General features: G+C 47.4%; 1 protein-coding gene; it reads right to left on the reverse strand.

The window, feature by feature from the left end:
• Nucleotides 1–18133: 18133 nt before the first annotated feature.
• On the reverse strand, nucleotides 18134–20902 carry GSTUM_00007348001 (uncharacterized protein; the record flags this gene model as incomplete). XM_002839355.2 has 2 exons in its annotated part: nucleotides 18134–18745; nucleotides 18815–20902. The coding sequence occupies one exon, from the start codon at nucleotides 20900–20902 to the stop codon at nucleotides 19010–19012; it is 1893 nt and encodes a 630-aa protein (XP_002839401.1). The 3' UTR covers nucleotides 18134–18745; nucleotides 18815–19009.
• Nucleotides 20903–21617: the final 715 nt, after the last annotated feature.

The following is a 21617-nucleotide window of genomic DNA, read 5'->3' on the forward strand; positions in this document are numbered from 1 at the left end:
CGTGTTGTTCATGCTTAGTATGCCCAAACTGGCCACCTTAACGATCCCTCTTTGGATAGTTAGTGCTTGGCGACGGGGAACAATACTTCTCTTCCTGTCTCCTTCTTTTCTTTGTCTTACGATAGCTCTAGGCCTCTGCCTAGGTTACCGATAGTACAAGACCCTTGTCTTCTACTGGGACCGCCTATCGTAAGCTTTCTCTAACTCTCCTTCGTAAAGCGCCTTCCTTGGCGTAACGATAACGTTGCAATAAAGATAAAGATAATAAAGGTATTTTATATTCGTTAAAGTAATAAGTAGGAAAAGTACTTAGAACAAAGCGTGAAGAACCTATCTTCCTCGGCCGCATCGGCCTCCTTATATAGTGTTCTTCCCGCCTTTAGTCATGTGACCTAAAGTGGTCACATGTATGAAACTAAATCATAACAAACTAGTCATATGACCAAAGTGATCACATGCTCAAAACCCATGACCTCATAGCGAGGTCATGTGCGAAACTCATAAACCAATCATAATGCAAGAAACAAGTCATATGACTCGACTGAGTCATATGCACGAAACCCATGACATCATAATGAGGTCATGTGCAAAACATAAATCATATGCGCAAGGCCTGCCTGTAAGGTACACTCATAAGGCATACTCGTCAGGCGCATATCCCATGACTCATACTTGAGCCATATGCGAAAGCATCACAAATCCCACACATAACTAATCATATAACCCCAATAGGTCATATGCGTGAAATAATAACATACCAGTAACTCATAACCATGTGTCATGTGAAAACCCTTTCCTCGCTAGGCCACGTTCGTGACACTAGGCATGTGACCAAAGTGATCACATGCTCAAATCCCATGACCTCATAGCGAGGTCATGTACAAAACTCATAAACCAATCATAATGCAAGAAACAAGTCATATGACTCGACTGAGTCATATGCACGAAACCCATGACATCATAATGAGGTCATGTGCAAAACATAAATCATATGCGCAAGGCTTGCCTGTAAGGTACACTCATAAGGCATACTCGTCAGGCGCATATCCCATGACTCATACTTGAGCCATGTGCGAAAGCATCACAAATCCCACACATAACTAATCATATAACCCCAATAGGTCATATGCGTGAAACAATAACATACCTGTGACTCATAACCATGTGTCATGTGAAAACCCTTTCCTCGCTAGGCCAGGTTCGTGACATTAGCTCCCCTCCTCCTAAGCCTGAGTCCCATCAGGCCTTTTCTCCCAGTTTCCCTAGTTCCCGTCCATGCCGAGTGCATGGTCCTTCTCAGCTTGTGGAACTTTTCGTCTGCCGTCCTCCATCTGACCCTTACTGATTCCAGAGTCAGATTCGCCATCTTGATCATGTGCCGCTGATTGTCATTCAGCAGTATAAGCTCTGCGATCGTTTTGTCGTTTGCCGAAATTGTGGCCTTGGCTTGGCCCAGTTGTTCTCGGAGTCCCCTGATCTGCCTGTGTAGGCTCCCTACATCCGGTTCCGTGTCTGCCGAGGAATTTTGGGCCCCTCCCTCCTTGGACCGCATCCTCGCGGCCCATGCCTTTCTGGCATCTTCTCCATCAAACTCTTTTCCGCTTCCATCCTTCTGCGGGTAGAATCCCCCAGATATTTTTTGTGTCCTGTGCATCCTGCACCCATTTCTGAAGCGATATTGCCAATGCTTCAGAACGTGGTCTGGGCGTGGGCCACGCTTTCAACATTCCCTCGGGAACCATTCCGAGCCTTCCTTGTCGCCAAAGTGTGTTTGGCAACCGTCATCGTAGTATACCGTCCATGACATGGCGTTATGCAGTGCTTGTCTTTCCCGTTCCTTGAGTTCTTCGTCGGTTGGCCCTATGAATGAGTATTCGGGGCTGGTGGGTGTGGTTTGGCGGGGGCTATCGCCCCAGCCCTCATGTTGCTGCAACGGCGCGGGAGTCTTTCCCTCTCCTTTGTCTTGGTTGAATGTGATCGTCACCTAGGCTGGGCTTGCCTGAGTATCGCTGGTGGAAGGTTGAGATTGCATCTTGTGCGTTTTCGAAGTTGTATGCGAAGTACCAAGTTTTATCGTGTTCAGGAGAATATCCTGTCCACTTGGATCGGTATTGGAGGTGACTGTGGAAGAAGTGGGAATCGACTATTTCGTTGAGCTCGAATTCTGGTTCTCCGTCGACTTCGATCGGAGGGGGAGGAATAAGTGTTTCTGAAGGAAACTTATTGTCGTTGTGTAGTTCGAGGTGTGAGATGTGGAATGTATTGTGTATTCCCATTGAGGGGGGAAGGTTGAGTTTATAAGCTCGGCTGTCCACTTTTTCCAGTATCCGGAATGGTCCTATTTTCTTGTAGTCCAATTTCTTTGATAGTCGCGTTGTATGAATATTGCGTGGTATTAGCCATATCATATCTCCTGGTCGTCTGTTCGGATCTGGTCTTCGGTGCTTATCGTATTGTTCCTTCTGTCGTTGTTGTGCTTCACTCATTTCGTATTGTAATGTTTCGTGTAGTTTCTCCATATCGGTTTTATCCGGCATCACATCATTAATCGTATGATATGTGGTCTGACTTTGTGGATGTTGCCTGTAATTTGCGAAGAAGGGTGTCGTGCCAATTGTTTCTTGCTTTCCATTGTTGTATGCGAATTGGGCCATAGATAACAGCTTGTACCAATCATCTTGCTGTTAGTTGACATAGGCTCTTAAATATTGTTCGAGTATCGCATTTACCCATTCCGTTTGTCCATCCGTTTGTGGGTGGAACGCTGTGCTCATTCTGTTTTGTATCTCCATTTCTCCGGTTACTTTCTTCCGTAGTCCCGATGTGAATAGTGTTCCTCGATCGGTAATGATATTCTTTGGAAGGCCGTGAAGTCGAAAGACCTCTCGGAAGAATGTTGGTATAAAATCCCTCGTGTTCATGTCTTTTCTAACCGGAATGAAATGACTCATTTTGGTCTGAAGATCCACCACCCCTAAGATGCTATCGCAATTTTCCGATGTTGGTAGGTCCGTGATGAAATCCATAGTAATTGTTTCCCATGGTTGTTCTGTGACTTCGTTTGATTTTAGTAATCCATATGGTGCGTGTTTAGCCGTTTTTGTCCTCTGGCATATGTCACAGTTTTTGACATATTGTTTGACATCTTCGCGCAGTCCGGGCCACTAGAATGACCTCGTGATGAATTCTGTGGTTTTAGCCGTTCCTCCGTGTCCTGCCATTCGGATATCATGGTGTTGTCGTATGATTTCTGTCCTTATCTCCTCTTCTTCCAGGATCCATTGTTTTCCATCGTACCACATATTTCCATCCTTCCATTGGCATAACCCCCGTGCAATTCCTTTCATCTCCTTTTTTCCTTCTTTTAAGGCTTTTCTTATTGCCTGGATTGTTTTGTCGTTCTTGTTTGCGTTCTTAATTCCTCTTTCTTTCTTTGATGTGAATTGGATAAACTCCATTGCCTCGAAGAAGGTTTTTGGTAATAGGGTCCGTGTTTTTTGTTTGATCCTTTCGTCTTCTTTCGTTTGTAGTTTGTCGCTTGCAATCCTTGTCAGAGCATCTGGCTTTCCACTTTCTTTGCCTGGTCGGTATTCGATTTTGAAGTTGTATTTGCTGAGGTGTTCCATCCATCTTATCTGGCAGTCGTTCAGTTATTTCGTAGTCATGAACGGTACCAGGTTCTTGTAGTCGGTTAGAACTCAGACTGGATGGTCGTTGTTCGAAACTTATCTTCTCCATTCTTTTAATGCTTGAACTATTGCTAATAGTTCTTTGTTTGCAACATCGTAGTTGCACTCTGCGAGGGTCATTGTCTTGGATCGATAGGACACTGGCCTCCATTTTCCATCGTCGCATTGTTGCGATAATATGCCTGAGCATACATATTTTGAGGCGTCTGTTTCAATCATTGTCCTTTGGTTTGGGTTGAAATGGACCAATATGGGTGCCAATGTTAGATGTGTTCATATTGCATCATATGCCTTTTGTTCCGTTTCTCCCCATTCCCATTTCTTGTCTTTTTTCGTAAGGTTATAGAGTGGTTTTGCAAGCCTGCTAAACCCCTCTATGAACCTTCGATAAAAGTTGCAGAATCCCATAAAGCATTGGACATCTGTTTTGTTGTTTGGTTTAGCCCAATCCCATATAGCTGCTGTTTTAACAGGGTCGACCTTGACCCCACTTCGATTGATAATAAATCCCAGGTATTCAGTTTCTTCCTTATGGAATTCGCATTTTGTTGGTTTGATCTTCATTCCTGATCCTTGTATAGCCGCCATGATATTGCTGATATCTTTTTGGTATTGTTGTATGTTTTCCGAGTATATGAGTACATCGTCCAAGTATATGATGTAACATATGTTGAGGTACTTATTAAGTACCTTGTTGATCCATCTCTGGAATGAAGCGGGTACGTTGGTTAGCCCGAAGGGCATAACCAAGTATTTGAACATTCCGTATCTTTAGGCAAATATAGTCTTCCATTCGTCTCCTGCCTTGATGCGTATATTGTGGTATGCGTCTTTGATGTCGAGTTTGGTGAAGTATTTTGCTGATCGTAGTCTGTCCAGTGCTTCCCCAATCAAGGGTAATGGATATCGGTCCTTCTTGGTAACCGAATTGAGGGCTCTGTAGTCCACGCATAGTCTCATTTTTCTGTCTTTCTTTTTGATGAATAGTATTGGGGATCCTCCTGACGCGAAAGAGTCTCGGATCCATCCTCTCTTTAGGTTTTGCTCGATGTACTTCCTAAGTTCTTCGAGCTCTACTTCCCCTAGGGGGTATAACTTCTTATAGGGAATCTCTTTTGTCTTTCCTGTTTTTTCGTCTTTGTCCAGCTGAATTTCATGGTCGATTCCTGGTCTTCGAGGTGGTAGCTCCATAGCTTCCTCTTCTTGGAATAGATTTGTGAATTGGTGATATTCTTTTGGAACCAATTCTCTCCATCCTTTTTTGCTTTGGTATTTCTTGTCCTGGATTGCTAGCTCTATGCTAATGTTGATTTTTGCTTGAACCACTTTTTCGTCTTCGTATGTCCATTTGAGAATTCCTGTTGTATCTCTGCGATAATATCGTCCAAAGGCTTGTGCTGTGATCTCTTTGATCTCAATTCTTTTTGTTGTATTGAGCTGGTTTTGGTCCGTACTTCCAAATCCCTTGTTTCCTCTTATGGTTTCTTCCAGTTGATCTACTTCATGCAGATCCTCTTTGTTGATTTTTTCGATTATCAACTGTGCGATTCGATAACCTTTCTGGACTTGGTAGTCCTCTTGAGCTAGGTTGGCCAGGGCCACTTTGATTTCACCGGTATAGTCGACGTCGATCACCCCTGCCATGATCATGAGTCGGTGTTTAACTGCTAGACCACTGCGGGGTGCTATTCGTCCATAGGTGCCTTCTGGGAGTCCAATGGCTATTCCCGTCGCTATTGTTGCCTGCCTGTTGGCCGGTATCTTGATTCCTTCGTTGGCATATAGGTCGTGTCCTGCTGCCCCTTTGGAACCCTTGGTAGGCACTTTTGCCTCTTGGTCCAGTCTTTGTATCCGGACCCTTTTGTCTTGCCGCATCTCGGCAAACTTCGCATCCAAAGTTTCTTCCTCCACTTCTCGTATCGGTATTGAGTACACCACAGGTGAACTGTTGAGACATTGTGTCGCACATAGTTCGCTTGTAAAGGTCATCTTGTTCTCGTTCCAATCGATCGTCAGATTATCCTTTCGTAACCATGGCATCCCTAGGACTATCTCCTGGTTCTTCAGATCTGCCACTTGAAAGGTTGCCATTTCCATATGGCTGTCAATGTCCATGGGTACTGTCGCCGTATGGGTTATAGGACCCATAGCGCTTGGTTTTCCATCCGCTAAGTAGACCTGTCTTGCTTTCTTCGCTTGTTTGGTGTGGAGGCTGTATTTGTCGCATATTTCTTTGTCGATGAAGTCTTCAGTAGCCCCCGAGTCGAGCATTGCATATATTGTCGTTTCTTCGCTCTCTCTGTTGTACATCCTCATTTTGATCATCACATGATCTCCATCTTCTTCTACTCTTTGCGTGTGTAGTGCCGTGTAGTAGTTCGCTAATTTGATGGGTTTTCCAGGTCCACATCTTGGGTCTCCCAGACCACCATTTACTGGGGACCCTCTTCGATTTCCGCCGGTGAATCCTCTGCTATCATTTCGCGAATGTTGCTTCTTTTCTGATTTTGGAAACGATTATTTCCAGTAGCTCTGTTTCCCTGGTATCTGTTGTCCAGTCGGCTTCTGCATTCTCGTATCCGATGCCCTGCTTTTCCACACCTTAGGCATAGTTTCCCATTCATCCTTCTGGCGTATTCTTCTTTAGACAGATTCAGAGCAGGCCCTGCTCCTGACTTGTCTAATTCCATCGGTTCGCCTGGTGGTAATGCTCGACTTTCCCCTCTAGGTGCTTGCGGTTTGAAGGTCCCGTCCCCATTCCTGGATGATTGGACCACTCTATGTGCTATAGTATTTTCCGAGTTACTCCGAACCATGTTTAATTTGCTTTCTTTGTCAATTGCCCATCTTGCAAATCGTTCTGCTGTCGTATAGCGCAGGTCAGAGATTCCCCATGCCTCTCGGAGTCTCTCACTGCAGTTTCTCAGGAGGATGATGTAGAGAGTCGCATCATCAAACTCGGCCTCGTATTCCAACAGTCGACATTCGTTCCAGTATGCTGAGAACGTTTGTTTTCCATGCTGGAGTTTTTCTCGCTTTCGTCTTGCTGTTTCTTTGGCATTAGGGTCTCCAAATTACTCAAATCGTGTCCCCTTGAACTCTTCGTACGTGACCCATTCCCTCTGTTTCCGTCCATCTTGGAAGGGCATGATTCATTGTCCTGCGAGTCCTCAGAATAGAGATTGCACATAGGGGATCTTTTTTTCATCGTAGTGATCTCCGTATCCCTTAACTGCAAAATATCCCTCGCATTGAGCTAAGCATATTCGTAGCTTATCTTCCGCTCCTTCGTATGTGTCGGGCTCCTTTGCTTTTGGTCGTTGAACATTTCCTTGCCATGTATTTCGCGTGGCTGCAAGAAATGCCTGAAACTGATTTTCAGTCATTCCAAGTATGCTGGTTCCTGGTACAGGAGCGGCTGGGGCCGGTGGCCCAGGCACTGTGGATCCTGACATTCTCTCGGGTCGTTGCATTGCAGCAGGAGAGCTATCGACTGGTGATCCTTTCTCTGGGGTTACTGGGCTTGCTGCTCTAGAGGGTTCTGCTGAAACGTGATCTAGGGCGTCGCTGAATCCTCCTAGATTAAGATTTTGGTCGTCGATGTCAATATCTCCTTCCCGGTCTGGGTTGAAGGATGCCGTCTTGTATGGTTTGGCGTCGCACTAGGTGACGCTTTGTAATGTAATGATCACTCTTTGGATAGTTAGTGCTTGACGACGGGGAACGATACTTCTCTTCCTGTCTCCTTCTTTTCTTTGTCTTACGATAGCTCTAGGCCTCTGCCTACGTTACCGATAGTACAAGACCCTTGTCTTCTACCTGGACCGCCTATCGTAAGCTTTCTCTAACTCTCCTTCGTAAAGCGCCTTCCTTGGCATAACGATAACGTTGCAATAAAGATAAAGATCGTAGAGGTATTTTATATTCATTAAAGTAATAAGTAGGAAAAGGACTTAGAACAAAGTGTGAAGAACATATCTTCCTTGGCCGCATCGGCCTCCTTATATAGTGTTCTTCCCGCCTTTAGTCATGTGACCTAAAGTGGTCACATGTATGAAACTAAATCATAACAAACTAGTCATATGACCAAAGTGATCACATGCTCAAAACCCATGACCTCATAGCGAGGTCATGTGCGAAACTCATAAACCAATCATAATGCAATAAACAAGTCATATAACTCGACTGAGTCATATGCGCGAAACCCATGACATCATAATTGTAACGTGTTTGCAAGGTGCTAATCACATTATCAGTAAGGAGTACAATAGTTAGCAGGTGGCCTGCTCTTCCAGAGAGGAGGTGAGAGCTGAGAACTAAAGGAGGCTTCGAGGTTGTACTGAGAAACAAAGAGGTAACGGTTCAACCAAGTATATTGAAATACTGTCTGTCGAAGTCTGCCTTTTCTATCGTAGAAACAGGCGGTCTTTAAATACACAAATCTGTTCATGTCTAGTATGAACGAAACTAATCAAAGGTATCAATTGATACTCTTTGGTAAAACTCCTTAAGTATCGAAGCGATACTTAAAACAAAACATAAAACAAAACCAAGTATCAAATGATACTTAAAATAAACCAAGTATCAAAGCGATACTTAAAACAAAACATAAAACAAAACCAAGTATCAAATGATACTTAAAACAAACCAAGTATCAAAGCGATACTTAAAACAAAACATAAAACAAAACCAAGTATCAAACGATACTTAAAACAAACCAAGTATCAAAGCGATACTTAAAACAAAACATAAAACAAAACCAAGTATCAAACGATACTTAAAACAAACCAAGTATCAAAGCGATACTTAAAACAAAACATAAAACAAAACCAATAACCGAGTACGCGTACCGGTTACAATAATGAGGTCATGTGCGAAACATAAATCATATACGCAAGGCTTGCCCGTAAGGCACACTCATAACGCATACTCGTCAAGCGCATGTTCCATGACTCATACTTGAGCCATGTGCGAAAGCATCATAAATCCTACACATAACTAATCATATAACCCGAATAGGTCATATGCGTGAAACAATAACATACCTGTAACTCATAATCATGTGTCACGTGAAAACCCTTTCCTCGCTAGGCCACGTTCGTGACATACACGGTCTTATGTTGCATCCAGAGGAAACTTTAAGTTTTTACAGTTCCACCACTGCCACGGGTGTCTGAATGCGGTTAATCTGCAGTTCGATGATTTGGTGCGGCAAACGGTTACTGACGCGACCGTTACCACGATGAAAGAAGTGGAGATTTTGGTGAGAGGTTTCCTGATCGGGAGAGGCTGTTCAGCCACGTGTGGCTTGAGCAAGGACACTACCACAGGGCTCTTCGTTTGGTTCAATTCGGACCATGGTTCTGAATATTCTCCAGCCCCCGCACCTTCCCCTCCCAAAGATTCTCAGGCTGTAGTCCCTGAATCCGCCGTCCCCCCCACAAAGGACAACTTGACTGCCACTACGGTTGAGGCCAGCTCTTAGTCTGCTACTCCTCCCCTCGTTAGGGCTGTCCAAAGCAAGATGCCCTGCTTCCTCTGCCAGGCCCACAATGCTGGGACTGGTTCCTCAACCCCCTCCTTTCTGGCGGGAATGTCTTCAGGAGAAAGGGCTCTTTACGAAACCCCAAAGTTCAAGCTGGATGACCCTAATGATGAGGATTACAACCCTCCTGCCTTGGGAACACGTCGCCGGACACGGTCGGCATCTCCCGCTAAGCGATCTGCTGTTCCTCTCCTTGGAACCCAATTTTTGAGGGCTATCAATGTTGATGAGGGGCGGAAAAAACAGATTGTCCCCGCTCTTCCCAGCCTACCCCTAGGTGTTCACCAGGGGCGCCTGGCCATCTCTCTGCCTGTGGTACTCCCATCGACAATCGAGGCTACACCCCCTTCTCCATCCCCGGTAATGTCTGAGGATGTCCTACCCACCTCTGAGGTGCTGGCCAGGGACACCCCTATGGAGCTGGATGATGGGCGCAACTCGGAAGCAACTGGTTTGGGCGATAGCATACACGCCCATTCACCAACTATGGGTTCATCACCTCCACCTATTGTTGGACGATGGGCGTCACCTCCCGGAGGCCAACAAAAAGGTCCCTCAGAAGCCCCCAGTGGCGATTCAACCCCACTGGAAGTCCAGCTCCCAGAGACCCAACCTGAGGACGCCGACACTGTAGTAGCCCAGGCGGACCTGATCATGGCAGGTGTCTGTAAGATGCTGGATGCTGGTAGGACCCCCTCTGCTGGACCCTGCTCAGGTAGTGTAATCGGGTCCTTGTTGGAAGGCCTAGAGGACATCCGGTCTGGCAATACTCAACCTTTGCTCTCATCGGAATCCGGGTCAGTAGAAGATGACACGGTATAGGACGTACGAACTTGGATGAACAGTGGCCCTACCTTTGATGATGAAGGTCCAAGAGATGGGATAAACTACTGGAGTCAAGTTTATGTCTTGGAACGGGCAGTGAAGGCACTGACCGACATTGTTGGTAGGCAAGAAGAGGAAATTGAAGCCCTTCAAGTAAAGTTGTCCCCCCGCTCCCCCCCCCCCCTGCTGTACCTCGCAGCACCTCCGTTGTTTTTTCAGAACCGACCATACCATCCCCTACCCCCGAGAGAAAGGAGGCCTCTACGGAGGCTCCTACTGCTAAGGCCTCTTTTACAGAGGTAGTAAAACGAATGGCATACATGCCCAAACCCCCGGCTGGCCCGCAGGAACAAGTACGTCCTACCCGGCCCGAATCAGCGGCCTCATTTCACCAGTCCAGCAGCAGCGGCAGCTCCTCCAGTGAAGGGGGGGTAGTCTTGCGAGTAGCCCGTGGAGGTGAAAGCAAGTCTATTTACTGGGATGAAGAGGAGGGGGAGGAAGAAGATAAGAGGAAAGAACGAAGGAAACGGGGCAGACGCCAAAGTAGTGCTGCTAGAAGGAGAAGAAAGGCTTCCAGAGGATCTGGTGAAGAAAAGGAGGTGGTGACCCTGGCCAAGACTCAGGGGAAGGCTGATAAACAGGAACCGGCTCCAAAGGTTGTGGCACCTGTCACTACGGCGGCTCAATCCAGGCCAGCAGCCCTGGCCAGCATCAAGGTAGGAGCAGCTCAGACACGACAGGAATACCGGCGGGTACCAATGGGACCCCCAGACCCACTGAACTCGGTACCACCACCACCGCGCTCATCGCCAACCCCGAATGCTAGAGGGAGGCACATCACCATGCGCTTTGCCTCTCGTAAGAAGGTTGCCCAACCGGAAGGTGTCGATATTGAGGCAATCTGAAATCGGATTAATGTGACCTTTTCCAATCAGGGTAAGATTCGGGGGAATGCTCCTTATATTCGCGCAGGACATGTCCGACCGGAAATTGGATGCATCTCCCTGACTTTGGCGGCACACTCCGTGACAGAGCTAGGCAACAGATTGGACAAGGCCAGGCTAGATCTGCTTAGGGAATTGTCACTCCCGGAGTTTGAATTCCAGAGGAATCTGGAAAAGGTGAAGATCTTTGTTTCTGGTGTCCCGCTTGCTGACATAGGACGAGGATCGATTTGGAGGGTGGAAGGATGGACTGGAAGCACGGCCTTTGATGGCCTTCGTACTGATCTGGAGCCATCCAATACTGGTGTAGTTACCGTGTCTTGGCCTGATATTATGGGGTCCATACACGCCATGAGGCAGGCCAATGCTACAAGTTGTGGCATCCGCTTCGTGGTAGAGAATAATGAGGCCATCAAGGAAAGATTGGCAGAAGGAAAGATTTGGTTACGAGGAGAAGCCCGTAATGTCAGAGTTTTTGAAGAGCATCGCCCCCTTAAGGTATGTGGTAGGTGCCTGGAAACTGGCCACTTCGAGGCAACATGCGGCCGTCCCCCTCGATGCCGATTCTGTTTCGGAGAGCACTTCTCTCGGGAGCACATATGTAGCAAGCTAGCTTGTCCCGGAGGGGTGGGTCAGGCCTGCGGACATACCAGGAGATAGTATTGGTTATGCGACCGGATGGACCACTTCACAGGATACGAGCGATGCCCAGGTATCAAATCGTCATCCCCGACTCCACCTTCCTCACCTACTGGACAGGGAACGGCTACACCGGCAAGACCCATGAAGGAAACCGTCAAAAAACCGGAACATCGGAGCAAGAGGGCGGAAAAAAATAGGAGAAGAAGAAGCCGCAGCCGTGGAAGGTCCCCGACACCCAGGCTGGTCAAGATCAGCGGTGATGAAGAAGATGAGGCTCCCCGCCGTAAGTCAGAAAAGGTTAAAGGTAATGAACGGGAATGGCCTTCCCCCTCCCCGGCGCGTGGGATTTTAAAAACTAAGGCTGGTACTGCCACTAAACCCCGCGATGAGGAGATGAGTTGGGTTGCCCGGGATCCGGATACCAGCTCCGCCTATGCCTCTGGCCCTTGTGGCCCGAGTGGATCAGTCGAAGCCCCCTTTTAATGCTTATTACAATATTGGCATTAAACGTGGGGAGGAGTAGTCGGAATCGGGCGCTGGCGTTTGATTTGTTTTTCTTTGTTGATTTGTTTTTTATTATTGAACCTCCTGTTGATCGAGAGGGACAACATGTACCAGTAGACGTTGACGGGTGGTATTTGTTTTCCTTTGTTAAAGGATCAGGTGTTGAGGTATTTGTTCGGTCCCACATTTGTGGGCTGTTTGAGGTGGTAGGACACAGGGAAGGCAGTGCTCAGATTGGCTATTGGGAGAAAGGGACAAAGAAGGTACTCGCTGGAGTTTACTTTCGACCTGGCTATGCCAAGGACCAGTTTAGCCGATGGTTGGATGGGTTAGGAGAGCCTGACATTGCGTTTGGAGATTTCAATACCAAACACCAAGACTGGGACCCCAAAGCGGACCATAACAATACAGGCGGACAGTGGCTGAAATAATGGTTCACGGCTCCGGCTCGGGATATGTATATGGTACCGCCAACAGTGCCAACCTTTCGAGATATTTCCAGAATCGACCTTTGCCTGCACCGAGCACCCTCTGTCCGACATCGATACATAGACGCTGCTGGCTGTGAGCATAGTGCTCAAGCCCTTAAACTGAAAGTGGACTTTCCTGACAACATTATGCGTCGGAGGCCGGCTTGGAAGAAAGCAGTCTGGGAAAAAGTTGGAAAACAGCTGGATGTCCTTAAAGAGGTGGGAGATGAGAAGTTATGGGAAGGAGTGAAGAGTGTGGTGGACGCGCTCCCAAGGGCCTCCATTGGCAGAGGTCGGTGCGAGTGGTGGACACCGGAGCTGGAAACGACGAGGTTGGATGTGGCTCGGCTACGACGATACTCCAAGCGCAAGGCAGAGCGGGCGGAGGACTACAAGCTGGTCAGGAGTGTTTACCGGGCTTGCCTGTTGAGGGCCAAGTTCGAACACATCAGGACCAAGATAGCTGAGAGCCAGGACCCGGACATTTTTCGGCTAGCACGAAAATTGGAAGCCAAGCGAATGCTTCCCTCCATGGCCAGACCAGATGGGTCCTATGCTACGACACATTCCGACATCAATGACCTGGTTGCACAACAGCTATCCCCTGGCGATCCTGCCCCTTGGAAGGACTCTATAATAGACATGGACAGTGCTCAGGAAATGGAGATTGCCCTTGCTAGGTTCCCTACGAACACGGGTCCAGGAGAGGATGATATTGGATATCCTTTCATACGATTCTGGAAGCGAAGGGATACAACAACTCTGAGATGTTTGGTCGACTATGGGTTAAGTCACGATATTCAGGACTGGCATCGGGCAGAAGTAGTGCTCATACCAAAGATTGACAAACCCAGATATGATGTCGTCAAATCGTGGAGAATGATACACCTCCTCCCGACACCTGCAAAGGTTGCAGAACGCGTGGTCTTACTGAGGCTAGTCATTTGTCTTGACCTGGGGGAGACACAGTTTGGTTCTCGCCCAAAGAGGGGGGTTCACAACGCCATGGCGGTGGTTTTAGAGTTCCTACAACATAATGAGGGCTATAAACGGCTGATATTGTCTATGGACGTTGAAGGAGGATTCGATAACATTGATGTTGACCTCCTGTCAGACTTCCTGGTTGCCCGGGGGTGTCCGTCGAACCTGTGTCAGTGGGTGCGAAGGTGGACTTCCTGTCGGTCAATTCGCTTCCGGTTTAATGGATGCGTCTCTAAGACCTACTATGTCAGCAAAGGGGTGCCTCAGGGCGCACCTCTCTCTCCATTTCTCTTCGGGGCCTACGTAGCGGATATATTCACACCGCGAATGTGGTACTCCCCCGGGGTCCGACAATTGGTGATCTCATACGTTGATGAAGGGGTCATCATGGTCACTGCAGACTCTTGCAACGCTGCCCGGTACCATGCGGGAGAAATATTTGCAGACTGATATCGCATAGCAAGGGCTAGGGGGATGGGGTTCAGTGCCTTTAAGACCCAGTGGATCGGGTTCGGGGATAGGGCGTGGGGAGGAATGGAGTTGTTAGGAGAAATGGTTTCACCTACTAAGGATTTGCGGGTTCTTGGTTATAGGTTTAATGTATTTCTTAACTTTTCTTCTCATATAAAGTATTGGTTGGAAAAGGGGTTGGGTGTTAGGAGAAGGATTTTGGCGTTGGGAAGGAGATTTGGGAGTGTTGGAGGGCTTGGGGCATGGGAGACTTACCAATTGGTACAGGCAGCCTACCTTCCGACCATGTATTACGGGCTTGAGTTTGTAACCGACCATGGGTCGTATGTAAAACAGATTCAGGTCCACGTCAACGACTGCCTTCGATCAGTCTTCTGGACCCCTATGAGGCTGGCAAACAATATACTGCTGGCTGAGTTCGGAACACCGCCTGTTACCATCCAAGGAAGGTATCTGCAGAGGAGGTGCTACAGCCAATTTATTAACTACCGGTACTGTGATCGACACCCATGGTTCGGTGAGATACGGCACGACTGGAAGCAGGAAGGGATGGTGGCACACCAGCAGAGCTTGGACAAAGAACTCAGCTGCCGCCCCACGATTATGATCGGAAAAGGCATGGCGGTAATAGCTGCATGCCACCGTTCATTGTACACAGATCTGTGCAATTCCTCGGACGTGGTCATATACACGGACGGGTCCAAGACCCCTGAAGGGGCTGGTGTGGCATGGGCAGTATTTGAGAAAGGAGCCCTGACCTGTGTCAACGGGTGCTCAGTTCCCCAGTCGTGGAGCATTGTTGAGTGCGAGCTGTTTGCAGTTGTCTGTGCACTCCGATATGCCCGAGGAATGGCTAAGAGGTGCCTGGTCCATGTGTTTATAGACTGCGTTCCTGCCCTCACCCTGGTAGACGGTATGTCTTCAGAAGGAGATTCGGCTGAACTGTGGGAAGTTATGGCACCATTACTTAATGAGTTTAGCCACGTCAACATCAGCTGGGTTCCGGGATACATGGGCATTGACGGCAATGAGACGGTGGACCAAAAAGCTAAGGCCTGCATAGGTCGTCCATTGCAGCCTCTGAGTTGGGAAGGGGTTAGCTTTGGGATTGGGCATGCGGCGTTGGCCCGAGAATTGCGAAAAGCAGAGTGGGGTTCATGGCACGACAGGGAGGGACACGGGTATTATGCTCGCGAACCTAGGGCACCTCAGCATCTTCGAGGCCTCACCCGTATGGACTCCTATGTTTTACTGAGAATTCGCAGTGGGACCGGTTTGGTTGGGCATGACAGTTGTGAAGGAAAGAATGACAGACACCATTGGACAAAGTGCCCCCGCTATGCTATAGGACGCCCTGCTGATGAGGACTTGTACAAGGATTCGGCGATATTACGGTGGAAGTCCTGGTGGGTGAGTCATAGGTGGTTAGGCCTAGGGATTCCCTGACATGTTGAGAAGGTGGATGGGGAGTTGGTAGTAGCAATTAACCCCTTTGACGGGACACTGATGGTGGAAAGAGGTGGTCGGTTGGCAACGGTGGAGGATCCCACAACCTGCACCCGGTGCGAGAAAAGACACGATGGCAGTGGATGCGTTTTACCGGGATTGGTAACTATGCTGAAGAAATGGTTTTTCTTGCCCGACCAACGACGCTGCGACTGTCCCTGTTGTGGGACTGCCATTTCAGCGACGGCCACCCAGAAACGAGTCACCTTCGCCGAACACTTTCAGAAAAAACCCCGCTGTTTACGAACATGTCACGATTGGTTTTGGCATGCTCGGCACCAGCAATGGGATGAGCTGGACCTCGCGACTCGGATGTCGGTGGTTTTGCGGTGGGCTAAGACAAAACGGTTGTTAAAAGTGGAGCATTGTTCATTTTGTAGGATGGTTCTGGCCGAGGGGTACGTGGACCTGGGACTGCATTATAAGAGGACAGAGGGGTGTTGGGATAGACTGTATGTTTCCTTTGTAGAGTATGTAGGACAGATTGTGTTGGAAGTGGATAGGGGTGAGGGTATGAGACAGTGGCTGGGTAGCGAGGTGGGAAGACGCGTTAATCCGGGACAGCACTAGTTGCTGTGAGCGCCCGTGAGCCCATTTAGGTAGTGATTTTTGGATTTATATTTGGGGGGAGTGGCTGCGAGGCAGAATGGTCCGTGGTAGTGTATTTTAGATAGTTTGTTTTATGGGGCGAGGGGGAGACTGGTCGTATGCCGGTGTCGGTGGTACTAGTATAAATCAAATTAGATTGAATTCTAAGTACTTTTCCTACTTATTACTTTAACGAATATAAAACACCTTTACGATCTTTATCTTTATTGCAACATTATCGTTACGCCAAGAAGTGCTCGTCACAAAAACGAGTTAGAGAAAGCTTACCATAGGTGTTCCTGATAGAAGACAAAGGTCTTGTACTATCAGTAACATAGGCAGAGGCCTAAGGCTATCGTAAGACAAAGAAAGAAGAAGATAAAAACGAGAAGTATTGTTCCCCGTTGCCAAGAACTAACTGTCCAAAGGGGATCATTACAATTAGGAGGATCTGTTGCTGTAAACCTGTAGGGAGCTATTGTTGTAGCAAAGTACTCTGACTACCTTTCACTTAGATGCCAAACCTATTTGACTATTTATGCTTCAAATCTATATTTTTATTGCTAGCTATTTTTCTAATAGTCATGATACCTTTTCTTGTCATGCTACTATATTAAGTCAAACTGGTCACATTCATGTTCTTAGTGCTGATATTTTTTTTCTTTTTACTTAGAAGCTATGGAGAAACATGGTTGTTGGGTATCATGTGATCAAGTTACATTGTTTAACACAGTCAGCTCACCCGGTAGTCCTGTTCCATGAATTCTTTCCAAATTCACATTCTTACCCCCTGCTCTGTACCATGAATTTATGCCTGTCCCTTGTACCCTATGCCACGGCCAAAAAGGGAGCTACCGCAACCCAGCGAGATGGGGATTCGAGTCAATTATTTTTGTTAGGAGATTGCCGTACCGTACCGTACTGTAATGTACTGTACTATAAGTAAATAGCGCTCGGACAAAATTCATTGCTCTCGATGCAACCGATCATGTAACAACTACTCGAGTAAACTACAACCTCAACCCCAACCATGGCACTCCCAATACCTCAACCAAAAGGGGTTGATGCAAGAAGAGGGTAGGAAGGAAATAATGGCCAGAGTCTATACATTGGGGCGTAGTAAGAACGAGGGATCTTGGAATAAGTTTTACCAAGATATCGTCTCAAGCAAAAATACCTGCTTTGATACTTGCCTTGGCTCCGAATAGTATAAGCGCAGTGAATTATTTCCTACGGACCATGGTACTATAGCTGTTATATAGTTATTTCTGTTAAGAACAGTAGGGAAGTGTCACTTTAACTACTAGTAAATGTAGCATGTAGAAATCGATGGATTTGATAGTTTAATAAGTCTTTAGAACATCTGAGAAGAAATAACTTCTAGAGTATACTAGGCTATAGGAATATGAAAGTATAGAGGTGTTGAGGAAATAATATAAGCATATTTTGTTAGTATATCAAAGAGAACATATAATGGAATAAGGAATGTAGGAAGGAATAAAGTAGGTAATATTATAAGGGAATACACTCAAACCCCAAACTATTCCTCACTTTATTCTTTGAAGGACTTAGGGTATTAGCTTGATTCTTATACATAAAATAATATTGGGGTGTATACCACTAGTATTATACGGTGATGTTATCATAGTTGGAAGTTTTTTTTGGATATCATGGTAAATTTGTTGTGCGCAACGAACGTCACGGTATCATAGTTTACCTCCTGCAAAACCCCACAGGTGATTTCACACCGATATTTGCCGAAATGCTCGACCACCACGCCGACCCCAGGCAGGGTCAAAGGAGCGTAATCCTTTCTCAACAACATTTTATTAGTTGTAGAGATACATCATAGCCAGCTGAAGTCTAGGACATTTGCTCTGCAAGAAGCCCGTCTATTATGATAATATTATGATACCCTTAGGATGTGGGGTTCTAACCAGACACCATCTATCAGACCTTGTGGAACCCTTTTCCTTTAAATTTTTTTACATTGCTATTAACTTTTATAAGAATCAAGATCAACATGTCATAAGAATGTGCTTGAGTAATCATGAGTTATGAGTTCCAGCCCAGTTGCTGTAGTCTACGCACACGGAGGACTACTACCCATACAGTACTGTAAGCAGTTTATCAATGCTCTCGCCGCGGTAACCGGCGTCAAAATGGAACCGCCGCCCTGCCGTGTCGGTAACATCTATTAAGCTGTATTATCTCGTACATAGTACAACCACATTTCCCGAGAATTGCCGGAAATGGTATGAGGGGGTTGAATCCTCACGTTGTCTCGCAAATGCCGAACTGGGGTGGGTGGTCAAAATGGGAAAGAGCTGCTCGTGCGTCTCGAGTACCTGGATGGTATAGGGTCCGGGAACTTCCATATGTGTACCGTATGCCTTTAGCAGTAATGCCACCGAGGCGACCAAATAGTAATCTTGCACCGAATTGTCTCTTTGTATTGGTGGGCTCGGGGTGGGCTAGTTACAGCTGAGTCTGGAAATATCTCTTGTTGATCAACTGTGAGCGATCCACCCGGCTCCCCGGCCTGGGTGGGTTTTAGCACTGCCCGGGTCGGGGGGTGGGCTAGCACTCAGTACCTGCAGTAAGTATCCCCTCGTGTGAGCGGTTCATACAACAACACTCGATACTTACTTTGGATCACTGTCTGGCCCTTGGCAGAGGGGGAGAGGGAGGGAGAAGCTTCTCGGCGTAGTTGGTATATATTGGGGGAACTAGCTCTTCTGGCCTGCAATCCACAAATACCCAGCTACTCAGAGGAGGTTTCACCTGTGGTGGTAGAGACGTAGATACCAATATAGAATTAATGCTAATGTATAACTGGAAGAACTACCCAGCAACATTCGAAACCTCGGGCACACCCATCTCGATAATCCTCTTTATTACATCCCGTTTTTGCTTCTCAGCCTGCAACATGCAAAGTCCCGTAGCAATAACAACATGTCTAAGTCTCTCCCTCGCAACATCCGGATTATGTCCCTCCAAAGTCAAATACGTCGTTTCCCTCAGCGCCTTCTCATATATTACCAATCGCCCGCACTTCCTCTTGGCGAGCAAACAGGTATATTTCGCAACCACGACCTCGCGGTGGCCTCTTGGCTTTCCGCCGCCGCTAACAGACAATTGGCTAGCGTTCGAGCATTTCCTAGAGATCGTAGAGACGAAACTAGAGAAACTATTTTGTCGACGTATTGTGATTTGGGGCCCCTTTTTATCGCCTTTGGTCTCGGTGGCGGTGACCCCTTCTACTTCCTCTTCTGGTTCCTCGGGGAACTTTGCCACGAGCTTCAGGTGACTGAGTCGGGACAAAGAACCCCAATACTTCTTCTCGTCCCGGACCGTGCCGGTTCCTTTCCATACAAATTCTATACCCCTCCACTTGAAGTCGTATTCCCGAGTGAGCCAACCGGACCACTTCATCAGCAGGCTCCCTTCCTCTAAAGTCTCAGGCTTTAGGTGGTCGGGCAGGTCTTCTGGCTTAGGACCGGATGGGAGCATCGACTCAATTTCCTCTTCCCTTGTAGGCCTAGTTGTAGACCCAGTTGTAGGCTCAGTTGTAGGCTCAGTTGTGGGCTCAGTTGTGGTTTCAGTGGTAGACTCAGTTGTGGGTTCAGTTGTGGGCTCAGCCGTGTCTCCGGTTTTCGCTTCTGTTGTAACTTTTTCTTCGCCTTTAGGCTTTGAAGTTGGCGAAGCGGTATTCAAACGGAAGATGCGTCGGGCGGTATCGGAAAAGCTTTTTGACCGCTTCAATTGCTGATCCGGTGGTGCGCCCTTCGCCTTTTGTCGTTCGGCGCGTTCGGTTAGATATTTCTTTCCACTCTCCCCCTTTCTATGCCCTGAGAGCCTAAGTGGATATTTAGACGCCAGAACGCCTCGTGGGTCGATAACCCCCGGTTCATTTAAGCTCTTCCACTCTTTCCCAGATTTGCCCTTATCCTCGCCACCAGCGAAGCCACTGTCAATGCGATTCTGCTTCCCCGATTTCTTCGATTCCTTCTCTGGGACAACAAAGTCCATTCTCCAGGTCCTCCAGAACCAACCTCCTTCCACTAAACAGACAATCGGAGCCGTCTTGTTGTGTCCGAACCGCAAAGTTTGTGCTGGGCAACGCCAATATATCATTGGGGAATGCATGTAGTACGTGGCTTTACGTGGATCCATCTCTGGATCTTCGACCTTCACCTTCTTCGCTGGCAACTTGGACTTCCGATTCTTGAACTTGCTGATGCGGGTTGAGATTGGGTCGCCCTTGTCAATGATAATTGGGGGGCCATCGGGCTCTTGCAATGTCTCTTTCAGAGTCGAGTCCTTGACCGTATGAATACTGAGGTTATTATGTGCACTGCCGTTACGATAGATGTGGTAGATGGTCGTATCTGGTGAGGCGATGTCGCTGGTGTCCGTAGCAAGTGAGATATCTGTGACCGAAGTTGCGGCCGAGTTCAGGTACGCTTCGGAGTCGCTTGCTATGTCAAAGGAGGATGCAATCGAACCACTGCGAGTGCGTGTGATTGGGGAGGTTGGAAAGAGGGTCTGGGAAGGGTAGGGGGATGCTGGCTGTTCGTCCTCTTGTTGGGGAGTCAGTGGTCGCGAGGGAGGGATAATCGCAAGAGTGATTGACACTTCAGACTTAGCACAACCTGGTAGACGATAAGGGATTTGAGGGGAGGTGGTATCAGTAGGCGCTACAGCGTCAGGAGCCCTTGTAACTGTTACTTCCATTTTCGATAGAGTCGTGAGCTATGACACTGAACTGAGCAGCCAGTGGTAAAATATCACGGAAATCCGGAGGAGTGAGAATAATGCCACAATATAAATCTTTTCTGGGCCCACCGATCACAGTACGAGTAGTGTCTGCCCCCTGCCTCAAAAAATCAACACACCGAAAAAAAGACACATCCAATTCCAAGCCGTTTACCCCAAAGCTTGGCCCTTAACTCTGTTGATCCATTACCTCCCCGGTATCGTCATTCGGGCTGTGTCTCCTTGCAACATCTGTGTAACGTTTAACCGGTCTCCCCGAATAGCAAAAGAAAAAGAAAAAGAAAAAGACGAGAGAGGCAAATCACTGTCGTGAACAACTCAAGCTCTGAACGCACGAATAATATCTTATTCCACACACACCCTCTTTGCCTTTCTCCAAGCCTCTCTGCCTTACGAACCCTTACCCACCCCCAAGTGCAACCGCCCTCAATCTCCAATTATTCAAGAAGTGATTTTACCATAGCTTATCATTCCAAGTTTGTTAAACTGTTCTGCCCGGAGATGTTAAACACTATCGTCATCTTTGCTAAGTCAGTCAAATGGTTTTCCCATGTTGTCTTGTTGGGCAAATCATTTCTGGGGTTCGGTGAGGTACGGATATGTATTATGTGACACTGTCCGACAATGGTAGTGTGCAACAGGGCAGTGCAATCCTAGGATAACGTCTCTCGGA

The sequence above is a fragment of the Tuber melanosporum genome (genome assembly GCF_000151645.1).
Source record: "Tuber melanosporum whole genome shotgun sequence assembly, scaffold_35, strain Mel28".
Lineage (NCBI taxonomy): Eukaryota > Fungi > Ascomycota > Pezizomycetes > Pezizales > Tuberaceae > Tuber > Tuber melanosporum.